This window comes from Gorilla gorilla, chromosome 2, assembly GCF_029281585.2.
Source record: "Gorilla gorilla gorilla isolate KB3781 chromosome 2, NHGRI_mGorGor1-v2.1_pri, whole genome shotgun sequence".
Taxonomy (NCBI): Eukaryota; Metazoa; Chordata; class Mammalia; order Primates; family Hominidae; genus Gorilla; species Gorilla gorilla.
This window is the reverse complement of record NC_086017.1, coordinates 183,426,650-183,442,568: the sequence shown is the minus strand read 5'-3', so window position 1 is coordinate 183,442,568 and position 15,919 is coordinate 183,426,650. Positions and strand designations below refer to the sequence as shown.

Here is a 15,919-nt window from a genome sequence, read left to right as displayed (position 1 = left end):
AAAAGGAAATTAAGCCGGACATTAAGTTTTAGTCTTTCTTCAACAGTGTAACACATTTCCTCACCTACAAGGTTTATATTAAGGTCCTTCCAGTGTCCAAACCACCATTCCTTCCGTTTACTCTAGGTACAAACATTCCTAGATTCCAGAGGCCAAGATCCTTTCTGCCATCTGCTGGCTCACCTTGTATTCTAGGTGATCCTACCCTTTGCTCTGCGCCACCTGAATAGCTCTTAGCTACTTTAATACACAAAAGAAAATGAGGTAATGAGTTCCTTAAGATTGTTGTTCTATTCTATACTCAAGAAAAAAAATGCTAAGAGATTTAAATCACTTATAAGAATTTAAAAATAGTTTAGAAGATACAAGTATCAAGATATAAAAAAAATTTAGATTTGATTTTTGGCTTCTGTTGTAAATTCATTTACTTCCTCTAAGCCTCCCTAGTATTTTGGTAAGTACTAGGCTCTTTGTATCTTTAGCTCTAGGGTTCTCTAATCTTTCACTGAGTATCTCCTAGGCATATAATCCTAGCCTTAACACACACCACTGCCGCCACCACCACCACCACCACCACCACCACCAAGAAAACTGTGGTAGCATTTAACACTCTTTAGCAGTGTAGCCTCTTTGGGAATCCTGCTCATCAATTTGGAGACCTTGGTGAAATTATTGAACACTTTTAAGTAACAGCTTCCTTATCTATAAATTGGGGACAGTGACTTTTTTCTGCAATTACAAAGAAGATTACTTAACTAAGATAAGGGATGTAAGAAGCACTTTCCAATTTTTAATATTTTATACTCCACAGTAAAATCAGGAGAGGATTCAAGGCGGCCAAAAGCACTAGCAAACTTTCAAGTGTTAATTTTTGGAGTCATTATCCTGATGACTTCTTTGAGAGTGTCACGCCATCCCAACAGTGCTGGCACAGGGGCAGGTCTTCACTGCGGCTGCACTATTACACCACCTCACTTTATAACATGAGTAACTTGCTGATCTCACTTCCTCCAAGTGATGGCCAAGGACTCAGCAACAGCTGAAAGGATGGGCTTCTTTCTAGGCCATCCGCAGCAAGGTGAGAGTGAGACAAAGATCTCAGGAACTGAAGAAAACAACAATGGCAACCATCACTACACACATTGAGAACTTGCTCTGTTCCAGAAAATGTACTACAGAGTGGGAACTACTATTACATCTGCCTTTAGAGATGAGGAAATCAAAGTTAAATGCAGAGAGGTTAAATAACTTGATCTAAATGACAGAGTGACTACTAGGGGTTGAAAGCTAGGTTTGACATCTACAATATCATCTCTGATTTCTATGCTGACTCCATAAGGTAGGAGCTACTTTGTCTGCTTCACAACTGAAGAAACTGCAGCTCAGCTAGGTCATGTCAGACACATGTTAGATCCAGGCGTGAACAGAACTCCCTTTAGGTGCAAAGGCCTGTGTGTCTGGCACACCATACTCTTATATCGTAACAAGGGCCAAATACGGCTACAAATCCTACCAAATGACCATTTTTAATTCAAACCACACTTTCAGTTCAACAATGACCGTCTGCCAAGGAAGCAGGCATTTAGAAGAGTCAACAAATTTACTTCACATTATTTAAACAGCATCTGGCCCTGAAATCAACTACCTAGATTCTAAAATACTCAATTCAACCTATCCTACATTTTTACAAAAACACATTTTGTTTCAGCGAAAATACATGAACATTTACGTGTACAGCTGATGCACTGAACTAACATTAATTATTTCTAATGATGATGTAACATTCAAAATTGAAAAAAAAACTGAGGAACTGATAAAATGGAATGAGATGATGTCTTGTTGCATTCTGGGGAAAATATTAAGGCCTCTGAGCACAGGAGGCTGAGACAGCTGAATGAGGACTAAGGCAGTTACTGTTTGTTTTGGTTTAGGGTGAAAAACACAGTATGTGAAAATAATTTCCTAATTCCAGTGAAAGGTGACATTGGACTAATGGGCAAAACAAACATTAACCTGAGGAACCACTCCAAGAATTCACCTCAGAAAATAAAAACTAAACTTTAAGTTTTATTAATTAGAGTCTATCCAAAACCCAAACTTGAGAAGTTTTCTCTTTAGCTCAAGTAACATGCTAATCTTGAAACTTAGATAAAATCTGCAGGTCTCTTTGTTTTGTTTAATTTGCATTATGTCAGTTTAAAAAATCTTCAGCTCTGCAAGTTAAGTACAAGGGAAGTAGCATTTTCCTTTCCAATTTGGAGAAGTAATGTAATCCCAAGCAAATTCTTCTTGGCTAGGCTGATGTGAAAAATCTCTTCATGTTTCCAGGAGTCTGCAATTCCATCAATATACTAATATTATTGATTAAACAAATCAAATAAATCAAAGAACCACATTCTTTATAAATTTTGATTAAAAATCCACTATTAAAGGACTAAATTTTACATGCAAATACACTCCTGCTTTAGAAGATCATAGCCTTCTACAATGCACTTTATATATATACATATACATAATCAAATTTCTACTACAAAATATATTAAAAGAAGAATGACTTTCGAAACAAACCATCCTTAGCTGGGAAGACTTCCCTCATCAGGACTGGCCATCTCAGAGCTCAGGATGTCAAGAGTGTGGGTGTGAGGGAGACTGAGACGGCCTGCAGGTAAAGGGCTAGGGTAGGAGAGGCCTGAGAAGCAAAAGATGGGCTGGCTTTTACAACACCCCTGCCCTAGATTATCATCTAATTAAGAAAAACATGAAAGAAGAGAATAATCATCAGAAAATGTCTTAAGTACGAAATAATAGCAAACAACGAAAATCCCTTTTGGTGGGGAAAAGATGGGCTCAGAGTAAAGTTATTCATAGAAGGCTTCCTGGAGAAGGAGTCGGAACTGGCCTCCCACCAAGCTCCTGCTCCTGAAAGCTCCTTTGACACCAATGCCACCATTCCAGCTCCAGGCACTGAGACTTGCTCTTCTCATACCCTGCTCTGGAGGCAAAAAAACCTTGAAGGATAAGGTTTCTACAGATAAGATCTCTACCTATAATCTGGTCACAGCCCATCTTTGAGTTCATTTCTTCCCTACCAAACATTAACAACAGATTTTCTGATAATTTATTTACTATGTGTCAGGCCCCATACTAGGTACCTGACCTCTTATCAAAATAACCAACAACTCTGTTAAGTAGTGAAAATTATTATCCCCTTTTTAATGGTCAGGAAACTGAGGCACAGAGAACTTAAATAACTTCCCAAAGTTTGCAGAGACAATAAACGAAGGATAGGATTGAAGTCAAGGCTGTCTGACTCGTCTGCTACCACTGAACTACTCAGAACTTGTCTCCTAGTAAAGCCCATCTCACCTTGTTATGACAAAATGATTTATGATTCACTTCTTGGCAGCCTAACATAGTGCTTACCATATAGTGAGGGCTCAATACATGTTATTTTTAAGCCTTTTTTACTTAGCAAAAGGAGTACAAATGAGCAAAACAAACAAATCTACTTTAAGTTTTGGTTGCCTGCCAGCTCAGTATGAGTCAGGCATATAATAAGGTTGTTTAAAAAAAAGTAATCTTAGGCAACCTCACTAACTGCTCAGTATGGAGAACAAGGAAGGCAATAGTCCTGGTCTGCTCTGAGCCAGCCAACCAGACCATTCCTGGAGGTCTGGACACTGCACGTCAGCGAGGCCACCAAAAACCTGAAAACATTTAAAGAAGAGGATGGAGGCAGTTATAGAAAACCTATGCTAATGAAGACAGTGTAAATGATGATGGGATGGTTAAATAAGAGACAGCTGACATTATAACGTAATGATGTTTAGGCCCCCTCTGGGGCCAACTGCGGTCTACATGTGTAGGGCTCCAAACACCTGTATTTTGAAAAGGTTCTCCAGGCAACTCCTACATACACTGACATTTAAGAATCACTGCTCTAGGGCCAAGGTTTTCAAGTTTCATAAGCATCAAAATCTCCTGAAAGACTAATTAAAGCACCAAGTGCTAGGCCCCACCCCTAGATTTTCTAATTAAGTAGGTTTGGGGTGGAGCCTGATAATTTGCATTTTATTGAGTTCCCAGGTGATGCTAATGCTGTTGGTCCAGGGACCACACTTTGAGAATCACTGCTGTTGAGGAAGTTCTAAGGTCAGCAGTTGATTTTAGATATAGAGAGGTTTCTCCACAAATAGAATGGACTGCCTGGTGAGTGGAAGCTAGAACCACTGCCCCTGTCACTGAAGATGCTCAAGCCAAGGACTCGGAAGGGGTGATACCAGGTGATCCGATGACCCTCTTATCTTGCCAAATCTATGACTACTTGGCTGGAAGCACACAAAGCAAAGTTAGGTTTTCATTTTTAATAATACTGTTTTCCTTCAAACTAAAGGACACATTCAATTTCTAACTCAATTATAAACTTAAAGGAACGCCTTTAAAAGTAGTATTGTAATTCTAGTGAAATTTCTACAGAGTGTGTCAGCAAGCCAATGGGTAGTTTGCTATAATAGCACCCATGGAGAAATGACTGATCCATTGAAGAAGCTTTTTTGCATTAGTACATTTACTAGAGAGGTGTACAACCCTGTCCTGGCAACACAGAGAAAGAATAAGCTTGGTATGAGAACAATATGTAACTGCTGAAGGCTTAAAAAAAAAAAAAAAGAAAATCAAACAAAAGAAACAAGTCTTTTATCCAAGCTCCATGGTCTGCTTAAAATGTTTCATTCCACATGTTTTTATCTAGAACATCATGATCTGTTCATTTATATTTTAACCAATTTATAGGACAGAAAAAAGGTGAAATAAAAGTTGATTGGGCCAAAATTATACCTTTGGTTCCTTGAAATACTCATTTTGTATTTCACTATAATTATTGCAATTATGTTTTTGAAACATAAAACAACAAGACTGTGGGTTGACCAGAGTTCTATTAATACTATACAGTATACCCAATTGTGTACTATAGAAACTAAAATTCCTAAAGCTATAAACCAGTTGGTCTTAAGTATGAATTATTATTATCTTTTTTACTGTTTATATTTCTTTATTGAAAAAATACTCATTTACTGATACGGGCATACCAATATCTTAGTTATAAACATTAGCAAGCAAAAATATTAATTGAACTTGGTCCCTAATATTTAGTTTATGATTTCATGATATAAAATATAAAATGTACTATTATTAAATGATAAATACTGACTCATAAAATGTAATTCAGATTTAGTGAACAATGGATTAAAATTGGAAACAATTTGAATATGATAATTCATATTTGAAATTTTTTTCTATTTGTATATAAACAAAAATGGGTATGTAAAACTGTCCTACATGTTAACCAGAAATAAACTACTATAGAATGATATTGAACATACTTTGAATTTTTAAGGTTTTGATTGATTTTCCTTCATTTGGTAGCCTATTCATTATTTTGAAAAATCAGCCTCTACTTCAAGATGTAAAAGAAAAAGCAAGTATGAATTATTTTTACATCAAGTATGTAATGTCCAGTTTATAATTTATTGATTGGCCAGCAAAGACTATCTAAAGTTTTTTTTTTTTCCCCAAGATCAAACATTTGCCTTTTCTAAAGCTATTCAATTTCCAACTGTCTAAAATGGTATCTTCAAAGCTATCTTATAAGGAAAAGGTGGCATTCTCCCAATGTGAGTTTCTTTTCACATTCAGCTCAATATACTAGCCTTGGCATATTAATACTGAATTAAATTATTTATGCTGCATTCATAAAATACTTTTTAAATAGGGTCTTGAGGTTTTACTATCCAAATCTGAGCTCACCTTTCCATAGTTCCTACACTACTAAACCATTTCATCTTCTCCATAACAGAACTATCCTCTGAGGTGCTTTCTGGTACGTGGAAGATATTTTTGATAATTTCAACGGTTACCTGGCATTTAATTAGTAAACAATGATTCTCAACATGTGTTCCCTCAGTCGAACCCCTGAGCTCCAGATATTTTTTTAGAAGTCATTAAACAACTATAGGTTGTTTAATAAAAGTCAACATATCTCCAATGCCATCCTTTTAGAAATCTTAAATGATGGTAAAACTTTTAAGATGGACTCAAATCCTCAAGTCAGTCCTCTGAACATTCAAGTCCACTCTGGGGTAGAGACAGGTGCAGGTTAGAGTGGACACAAAACCGTCCAGTGAGTCCCTGAACCAGTGTGGCTTTTTCACAGGTCTTCTGGCCTGAGGGATCAAGGTGAGACAATACCCTGGACATCTGGGCTCTTAGAAACAGCTGGGAGATGACATCCACTTGGTCATTTTCCCCGAGAGGTTTACTTAGATCCCCAAGTGCTGATGTGCTGATGCAGATTTCTACTCCCTTGCACTCACCGGTAGGTGGTTTCTGGAAGGAGATCTTTCATAACATGCATGGTGGTGTTGCCCACGGTAATGCTAGTGTCTCCTAGATCAATGGTGTAAGCAAGGATTTCAGATCCGTTATTGCACGGCTCTTCCCAGTTCAGTACAAGGCACGCAGAAGGTGAATCAGGGTAGGCATCAAGGGGCTCTTCCTCCAGGACACAGAGAGTGGAGACGGGGTCAGGGGCAGACGCTGGCGTCTGGCAAAGGACAAGTTCACTGTACGGCCCTGCCCCTGCTTGATTGAAGGCCTACAAAACAGAACAGCAACACAAAGGCCATATTACACCATTAGCACATTTTGATGCCTCTGAGTTAGCTGCCATTAAATAAATCTAAAGTCGTACACATTTCCACATATGCAGGTAGAAATAAATCCTAGAAAATGTCTACTATCTGATGACCACCTTCCAAAGAATGCTAACCACATTTTTTCCATTATTAAAGCAAAATATGGCCACCATCGTTTCTTATGACAAATAATTTAAAAATAATATTTTATATTTGCATGACCTATTTCAGTTTATACATCATCTTACACGATCTTCATAATAACCCCGTGGTAGATCTTAAATGGTAGGTATTCTTATCCGCCTTTTACAGAGACAGGAACTCAGAGTCAGATGATAACTTAGGCCTCAGATTTAGAGGCAAAGCTGGGACCGGAATCCAGTTCATCTGACTTTTAGGTCTAGAGCTGTCCTGGAATAGCAACAGGAAAAGGCATCTTCTATCTTCCACATGAATAATAAACTCATCCCTGAAGTCAATCATCAGCGCTCATCTGACTTTACCCAAGAGAAACAGCTGACACCTTGATCACTCCCAGGTCTTTCAAATGCCTATTCATCACTAGGTCTCCAAGATGCCACACTTATTTCTCCTCCTACCTTACCTGCTGCTGCTTCTCAATCACCTTTCCTGGTTGCCACCATCCCCTGAACTCTTAACGCTGGTGAGTATCAGCCCTCAGTACTTGGGTACCTCCTCTTTTCTACCTCTACTCAAACTTTTGGAGATGTCATCTTGTCTCAAGGAGTAAACGCCACTGATAACCTACTCCCAAATTTGGATGGGCAGCCCAGACCCCTGCTTTGAATACCGGTCTAGGGTATCTGTATTCAACCACTGAGTATCTCCACTTGCATGTCCAACAGGCATCTCAAACTCAAATGTCCACACAGCTCCTCATCCCCATCCCATCCCTCCTTACAAAAACCTGACTGCATCTCCTGTGGTTTCCCTCCTCCTTCAGAGCACTCAAGTCATAACTAAGTCATCTCTGGACACCTTTCTTCCTCTCATACCCCTCTCCAGGCCATCAGCACATCCTGTATTACTCTAGTCCAACTACTCTCTCTCCCATCTGGTTATTCTAATGACCTCCTAGCTGGTATCTATGTGGCCCTTGCCCAGTAGTTTAAATTCACAGCAATCAGAGTGATTCAGTGAAAATATCAATCAGGATTATCGAGATTTTTGGTTCAAATTCCTTCAGTGGGCTTCCATCTTATTCAGAATAAACTTTGAAGTTCTTACAAAACCCTACAGGACTATATGATCTGCTGTTCACCACCATTCCCCTTCAAAAACCCATTAGCACTGTGACTTCATTGCCTGCTACTCTCCCCTTTACTGACTCTGCTCCAGCTACACTGTCTTCCCTGCTGCTCCATAGGGACACCAAGTTTGCTGCCTCCTCATGGCCTTTGCACTTGGCTGCTCCTCCTGTCCAGAAAGCTTTTTCTCCAGACATCTGCACAGCTCGCTCAATCACCTTCATTTGAGAGAAGGTCTGTAGGTGCCACCTGTTCAGCGAGCCCTCTCTGAACACATTTCAACTTTGCAATCCTTCCTCTGTGGTCTTCCACATTTCCTATTTCCCTTCTTTGCTGTACTTTACATCATGACACTTATCACTGACATAGTATATAGTACTCCTCTGATTAGAATGCAAGTTACATGAGGGCAAAGTTGCCTGTCTGGCTCACTGTTGTATTTCTGGCAACTGTACTTGATACAGAGTATGTGTTCAATAAATGTTATCAAAAAGATTTTCTTTCTTACAAAGAGAAAAACATTTGGCAGCTTTCTTACAAAAGTGAATGTACTCTAAAACTTAGTTTTCATTTAGCTTATTGGACAGCTTATGAGGTTGAACTACAAAACTAAAGGAGTTTGAGTTTTGTTTTGTTTTTTGTTTTTGAGACAGGGTCTGTCTCTGTCTGGAGTGCAGTGGCGCAATCTCAGCTCACTGCAACAACCTCTGCTTGCCAGGCTCAAGTGATCCTCCCACCTTAGCCTCCTGAGTAGCTGGAACCACAGGCACATACCACCACACCCAGCTAAGTTTGAGCTCTTAAATCAAGGTCTAAAACAAAACTTATAATTCCTTTGTTAATTTCAAAGAAGCAGGCTTAAAGCATTTATTTGCTATTAAATCACAGTTGAAACTCTACTGCAACATTCTGTTTCATTACAATACCTCAATACCTCAACTCTCTTTCTGGAAAAATTTTAACATCACAAATTATTTTATAAGTATGTATTTCGAGATTTTGGTACTGATATAAATGTATCACGGGGCAGAAAAACAGGCTATCATGGAGCCCAATGTTTGTATCAACTAGGGCTTTGTATCACCATATCACAGAAGGACAAGAACATGGCTTTTAAGAGTTGGAGCTTAGTTCAAACCTTGATTCCATCATTTAACAACTGTGTGATCTTAGGTTAGTTAATTTCTCTGGGCTTGTTTCCTCAGCTGTAAAATGGGGACAGTAATGCCTAATTCATAGAATTACTGTAAAGATTAAATCGGTTAATATGTAAAATGCTGGCAGAGTATCAGGCCAACAGTAGGAGCTACACTTCCTTCCTTCCCACTGGGAAAATTATGAACAAAATAGTATTTTCTCTATTTTTTCAAACACCTTTTTATTATGCACTACTTTTATACTTACAGAAAAGTTGCAAAAATAGTACAGAGAAATTTCTGTCAATCTCCTACTCTGCTTTTCCTAAGAGAAACATGTTACAGAACTATAGAATAATGATCAAAACCAGGAAATTATCACTGGTGGCCGGGCACGGTGGCTCACACCTGGAATCCCAGCACTTTGCAAGGCTGACGCGGGTGGATCACCTGAGGTCGGGAGTTCGAGACCAGCCTGGCCAACCTGGTGAAACCCCATCTCTACTAAAAATACAAAAATTAGTCAGGCGTGGTGGCAGGCGCCTGTAATCCCGGTACTCGGGAGGCTGAGACAGGAGAATCGCTTGAACCCGTGAGGCAGAGGTTGCAGTGAGCCAAGATCGTGCCACTGCACTCCAGCCTGGGCGACAGAGCGTGACTCCATCTCAAAAAAAAGAAAAAAAAAAAAAGAAAAAAATTATCGCTGATACTATACTATTAACATACAGACCTAATCAGAATCTTACCAATTCTTCCAATGTTCTTTTTTTACTGCAGGATCCTACTTTCTTTTTGACTAGCTTGGCTCTATGGAAAACATTTCTTGATTTACACCACTTTTTATTAACAGTTTTCAAATGAAATTTAATTCAAAATCAACTTTTTGTAAATAATAGTATGCCTATAATATACAACATGCCGTATGAATGGAATTACGTTGGTACTTAATTAAAACAGTCCTGAAAATACAAAAATTCAAAAATTCCTGAGCAAAACAAGAAATGTTCCACCACATTTCTATAAAACGCAGTACAGGTATTACAATAAATTTTTATTTTTTTGAGACAGGCTCTCACTCTGTTGCCCACGCTGGCCTACAGTGGTGCAGTCACAGGTCACTACAGCCTTGACCTGGCTCAAGTGATCCTCCTGCCTCAGGCTCCTGAGCAGCTGGGACTACAGGTGCCTGGCTAATTTTTGTATTTTTTTTTGTAGAGGAGGGGTTTTGTTATGTTGTCCAGGCTAGTCTCGATCTCCTGGCTCAAGAGATCAGCCGGCCTCAGCCTCCTACAGTGCTGGGATTACAAGTGTGAGCCACCATGCCCGGCCAATATTTAAATTCTTAAGTGCTATATATTCAAAAAATATTGGGGTTTAACTTGACTTTGTAATCATGTTGAATGAAAATAATTCATATTTGGTCCACAAATAACAATAAATCGGTATAGTTTGAACAGACCCTTTTCCTGGCAATAGTCCTTTAGTGTGGCAATGGTAATTTTAAAAGTGGTACTCCCTTCATAAGATCTGACTCATTTTATTATAAATAAGTACAGACCTTTGAAAATATATTTCTACTCCTGTTAATACAACGAGGCAAGATTATGCAGGTACTATTCTTATTAATGTATCTTTTATAATGCAGCTTTGGGAAGTCAATGCTAAGACAACATAGACTCTGAAAGAGAAGGAGATATAATAACATTTTAAAGAAACATCAAAACTCAAAAACCATAATGGAGTGAAGCTCTTTACTGGGGTGGCAGACAGCTCTTTATTTATATCCTGCCTTGATAGAAAAACAGGAGTGTGGCACATAATTTAACCTTTCCCCAGTGACTCAGCATCACTATTATAAATATCAGACAATTTGCTGTGACACTGACTCATTGTCAAAAGGTTAATTATGTCCCAGGTGCTTCATTCGAGAAGCAAGAAAGGTGTATAACAAAAGAGTTTAATCAGAAATGTTTCAAATACAGCAGACTTCTGAATTTAACAGAAATGCTTCAGTTGATCTGAAAAATTAAGTTATGAAGCGAATATTTTCTCCAAAGAGACCAGAGACATTGGTTGTACTTGTAATAACGAATTTGATCCATGACTTAAATCAGGTGGGAACTTGACTTTGGCATCTCTGCTTCTTTATCTATTCAAATCTAAATGTGTGTGAAGACAGAGCTCTTCAAGGTCAACAACCACATCTGATTAATCTTTGTATCTCTCTTCCTGATCTTCCTTTGATCCTGGTACAAAGTACTATAATGCTCAAGAAATGTTACTGAACAAATGGAAAGAGGAGGACAAAGAACTCTATTTTCTCAAGAGACTAGGGCTTTACATAGAAAAAATAATAATATAGCCAAGAGAGTAAAATAAAAGTAAACCCATGGTTATTGTCACTCTGAGGGGTTAGGCTATGAACCAATTTTTCTTGATGTTATTCTATCTGGACTCCCAAGTGGAAGCTTATAGATAACCAGCCTTGATAACCGTCACTGGGACGTGGGAGGTGGGGTCCTGTAATCTAATGCAGACTAGTCCAAATTATTTTTGGCTCCATTTAACAGCTCGTAAAATAATTTTCTGTCTTTTGCCAGTTCTAAGAGTCTTTCCCATTGAAATGTGCATCTCAGGGGAATGAGACAGAAGGCTCCTTCCCTAAGGAGCTGTGTCATCTTTCCCTTGGACTTGGGTCATTTATTCAGCAAACTGATGAACAGACAAGATACAAGGGTGGTGAGAAGCAGAATGGAGAAGAATCTTATTTTGTTCTTAAGTTTCAGAATTTCCTAGAGAAGTGGAAATTAACTGCAAAATACCAAAACAACCAAATGTATTTTTATTTAAACGGACTCTTTTTTTCCATACCATCCCTCCTGACAGCCTCCACCACAAGCCTTTGAGTGGGTTTCCCAAAGTGTCTTTCATGGGACACCAGTCCTTGTGAGTAACATCTGAATCATGTCAACCTACCTGTAGTCTACAGCAATATTGTGCAGCAGGCAACAGGTCTCTTATTTCAAAACGGGTGTCTGTCCCATGATAAATGAGTTCTAAGGATTCTTCATCTTCTCCCCATTCCAACCTGTACTCTGAGATGTCAGCACCAGAACTATCAGGACTCTGGAAAGGCAGAAATTGAAGTAGTTAATAATGCCACTGAGAAGAGAACCCTACTGTGCTTGTATTCAATTAACTAAAATGGGAAAAAGAGCAACATGCCCCAGAATATTTCAAATACATATAAAAGAAAGGCACGATCACAAATATATATACCTACTATGTACCCACAAATTTTTTTTTGAGATTCCGAAATTTAAAAATAAAATAGGGCCAGGTGCGGTGGCTCATGCCTGTAATCCCAGCACTTTGGGAGGCTGAGGTGGGTGGATTGCCTAAGATAAGGAGTTTGAGACCAGCCTGGCCAACATAGTGAAACCCTATCTCTACTAAAGTACAAAAACTAGCCAGGCATGGTGGTGGGCACCTGTAATCCCAGCTACTCAGAAGGCTGAGGCAGGAGAATCACTTGAACCCGGGAGGCAGAGGTTGCAGTGAGCCGAGATTGCGCCACTGCCCTCCAGCCTGGGTGACAATAGTGAAACTCTGTCACACAAAAAAATAAAATAAGTAAAATAAAATAAAATTTTTTACAAAAAGAAAGGCATGAGAAACCATTTCCTCTCAGTTTTGACTACGGTAAAATTTCCACAACCCTAAATAATATAAGCAAGTGGCAAGTGCCAAGGGTGATTACTATAGTATACACAGCAAAAAAAAAAAAAAAAAAAAAAAATCATCTATATGTGCATTTTGGATTTGCAGCTTCCTTATAATTGGTATTTGTATTTGGGAGTAAAGTAGAAGAAACAGAAGTTGATGCAGAATATGCCTGACTTACCTCCCAACCCACTAAGACACATCCATCAGGTGTACAAGAAATACAAGGTGCTTTGCATTGTCCAGGAGGCCCTGCAGCAGTGGTAATTTCTGAGACATCAGAATAGGGACCATACTGAAAGAAAACACACGCACACACATGTATGTATATATGCTTGTATGTGTTTGTGAATGTGTGTGCATACAAAAGCTTATAACCAAATAAAAGCTAGGCTAACATCATCATCAACACAACTAATTAACAAATATTACCCAATGATTTTCACTTTCAATTCAATGTGTGTAAGTTTTTCTCCTACATACAGTCCCTGAGTAGTAGATGTCTGTCATTTTTTTAATTGGAAAATAATTAGTTGGTTGACAAAATATTTTCCCTTTCTTGGGACATGAAATAAAAATATGCTGATTTTTGACAAAACAGGGCAATTTCCTTTCATATTTCTCAGAGGACATCCAAGAAAACTAAGTCAGATGCCCACTGCAGTTTAATTTTTAATGAATAAAAATATACTTGGAATTGTTGGTGATCAAATTCTAGGTATTTCTTCTAGTTACCGGTATTTTCCATTTTGAAAACAAATGCTTCTGTAATGTTTTCTCAGTGTGTTCCCATCACCTCACCTATTCAAGGGTATCCACGGCAATCCTGATTTTACCATCAGTGACCACACTGCTCAGAGCCAGGAATTGCCAGAGACTTACCACACTTTGAGACAGTCACAGCCACCTGAACCACCCATTTTAATAGTGGCATATTTGATACTTCAAAGGTTTGGAGCAGAGTAAAAACTTTCCAGGCTAACAAAATATATGACTGTCCTTGTCAAAATGGGAGAAAAAAGACGGCGGGGAGGGGGGAAACAAAAAACCAACATAACATGCAAAGATGCTGGGGAGTTGGGGAAGCTCTCTGAAATGACCTCAGAAGGTGACTACAGCGATATATATGGTTAATTTCTAATACAACAGGAATAAACCCAAGCTGAAGATAGTTTCTTTATAGGATAAATCAGTGAAAGGGCTGAGAAAAGTACAGCTCACACCAGCCCATTTGCACATTTATCTTTGTTGTGGCAGACAGTAACTGAAAAGTTGATGAGAGAATGGGGTAGACACAACAGTGTGCTCATCACTATCCATCTTCTTTTCGCTTACATGATTATAAGTTCAGGTGCATAGGCGTTAATGTTTAGACTTTTTTGTTTTCACTTAAGTATCATTGTTGTGTCTGAAATCCTTTTCTATTGGAGAATTAGGAGAAATCCAGTTTCGGGCACTCTGCCTAAGGAATAGCCCTTCTTTTATTCCTTTACTTTCTTAATAAACTTGCTTTCACTTAAAACAAAAAGTCACTGCAAGTTGGGCTGTCTTTTTTTTTAAAAAAAATCATCAATTAATTAATTCTATTTATTTGCATGGAGCCCATCTACACAAACCACTGGCACTTTGGAGGGGGCATTTAGCTGGCTTTACCCACACGCTTCTGCCCTCTTTTATGCTTCATCAATCTCTGAGCCCACCCAAAAGCCTCACAGTTACTGGGACTCCCACTGCTCATTATTCATCTCCCCCTAAATCCACATCATTTGGCAATTTCAAAGAAAAAAAGCACAACCACCTTTATGGATATAACATAGACATATATATTCTCAATTTTTGATAGCTCAACTTGACAACTCCAAATGGAGCAATAGAAGGAGACAGTCCTGTAGTTTTCACGTGAAACAAAACAAAAACAAGCTGGTGTCCCTAGCCACTACCCTTCTCTAGTTGTAAAAACCGACCTAAGATGTTGCTGGTTCATTTAGACAAGACAGTATAAAACTTTTATTAGAACTATTATCTATTCCTAATTTCCCTGAACTGATAAAGTCAATAGAATAGGAAATTTTCTAAAAACTGTCGAAAATATCTACAGGGTGATATCCTTATTAACCTTGAGTGCTGTCTTCATAGAATGATATGAGGACAAAAGAAACAGAAAACTTCTAATGCTGGGTCTATATGAAATCACAACAGTATCAACTCAGAATTAAGATTTACAGACACTGCATTAATGGTTGTCAAGGTTGCATCAAGACTGTCAAAAATTTCAGGAGGCTAGAGACAGAAGTGCTAGCACTTTGGGTTCTGATTATGCATTCTGATTCTGGTTATGGTGTATGGGCTTATACTCACCCCTCCATCATTCAGAGCCCTCACCCGGAAGCGATACACGGTTCCAGGAAGCAGGTTGCCGACGGTGCACTCCAGCTCTGGGCCATGATACACTTCCGAGGCTACGTCTTCGGGCTCCGTCATCTCCACGCTGTACTCTGAGACCTCACAGCCACTTTCCGATGCAGGAACATCTGGGAATGAAGAATTTTTTTCATCTTAGAACACTTTGTGCTTCCAGTTGACCAAAGTGCACCAGATTTCACACAAGTTGAGCAAAATATCACATAGGTGGCCGGCCTCAGTATCTCCCTTACAAAAGAATCTGTGCCCACCAAAAAAGAGATATAAAAATAAAAGTTTCCGAATGATGTTATCCATACTCTCCAAAGCGGGTCCACTGAAGTTTATTTAATTACATTGATAAAATAATCCCAAAATTATAGGAACATTAGATATATTTCTTCATATTCTAATGCTAGGTAAATGGAAGAAAAAGAGGGAAGAAAAATCTCTTTAATTGGAAACCAAAGGTCATACTAAATCAAAATACAGGACCCCAAATTGGCACAATTTATTATACCTTAGACATACGTGGTAGGAAAAAATAGTCTGCTAGAGAGTTCTGTACATTTGTACTTATAATTATACATGTTGTAAACTGCTGGACACAACAGGAAACGCTAATACAGCTTAAGTCAATGCTGTAAAAACATCAGGACCCACACAGGACAATGCAGCAGAGGTGGTTGCACACAAAGAC

The 15,919-nt window shown here is 38.6% G+C and overlaps 1 protein-coding gene across 8 annotated transcripts in view; it reads right to left on the bottom strand.

The window, feature by feature from the left end:
* The window catches only part of FNDC3B (fibronectin type III domain containing 3B), a 361,054-nt gene that overhangs the window by 41,127 nt on the left and 304,008 nt on the right, over positions 1–15,919 (bottom strand). For all 8 annotated transcript variants that reach the window (XM_031009318.3, XM_063704357.1, XM_055381469.2 and 5 more), the window contains 4 exons: positions 15,178–15,350; positions 13,001–13,114; positions 12,073–12,222; positions 6,372–6,652 (listed from right to left, as the gene is read on the bottom strand). In XM_031009318.3, coding sequence (XP_030865178.1) covers positions 6,372–6,652; positions 12,073–12,222; positions 13,001–13,114; positions 15,178–15,350 — 718 coding nt within the window. The remainder of the gene's footprint in view (positions 1–6,371; positions 6,653–12,072; positions 12,223–13,000; positions 13,115–15,177; positions 15,351–15,919) is intronic.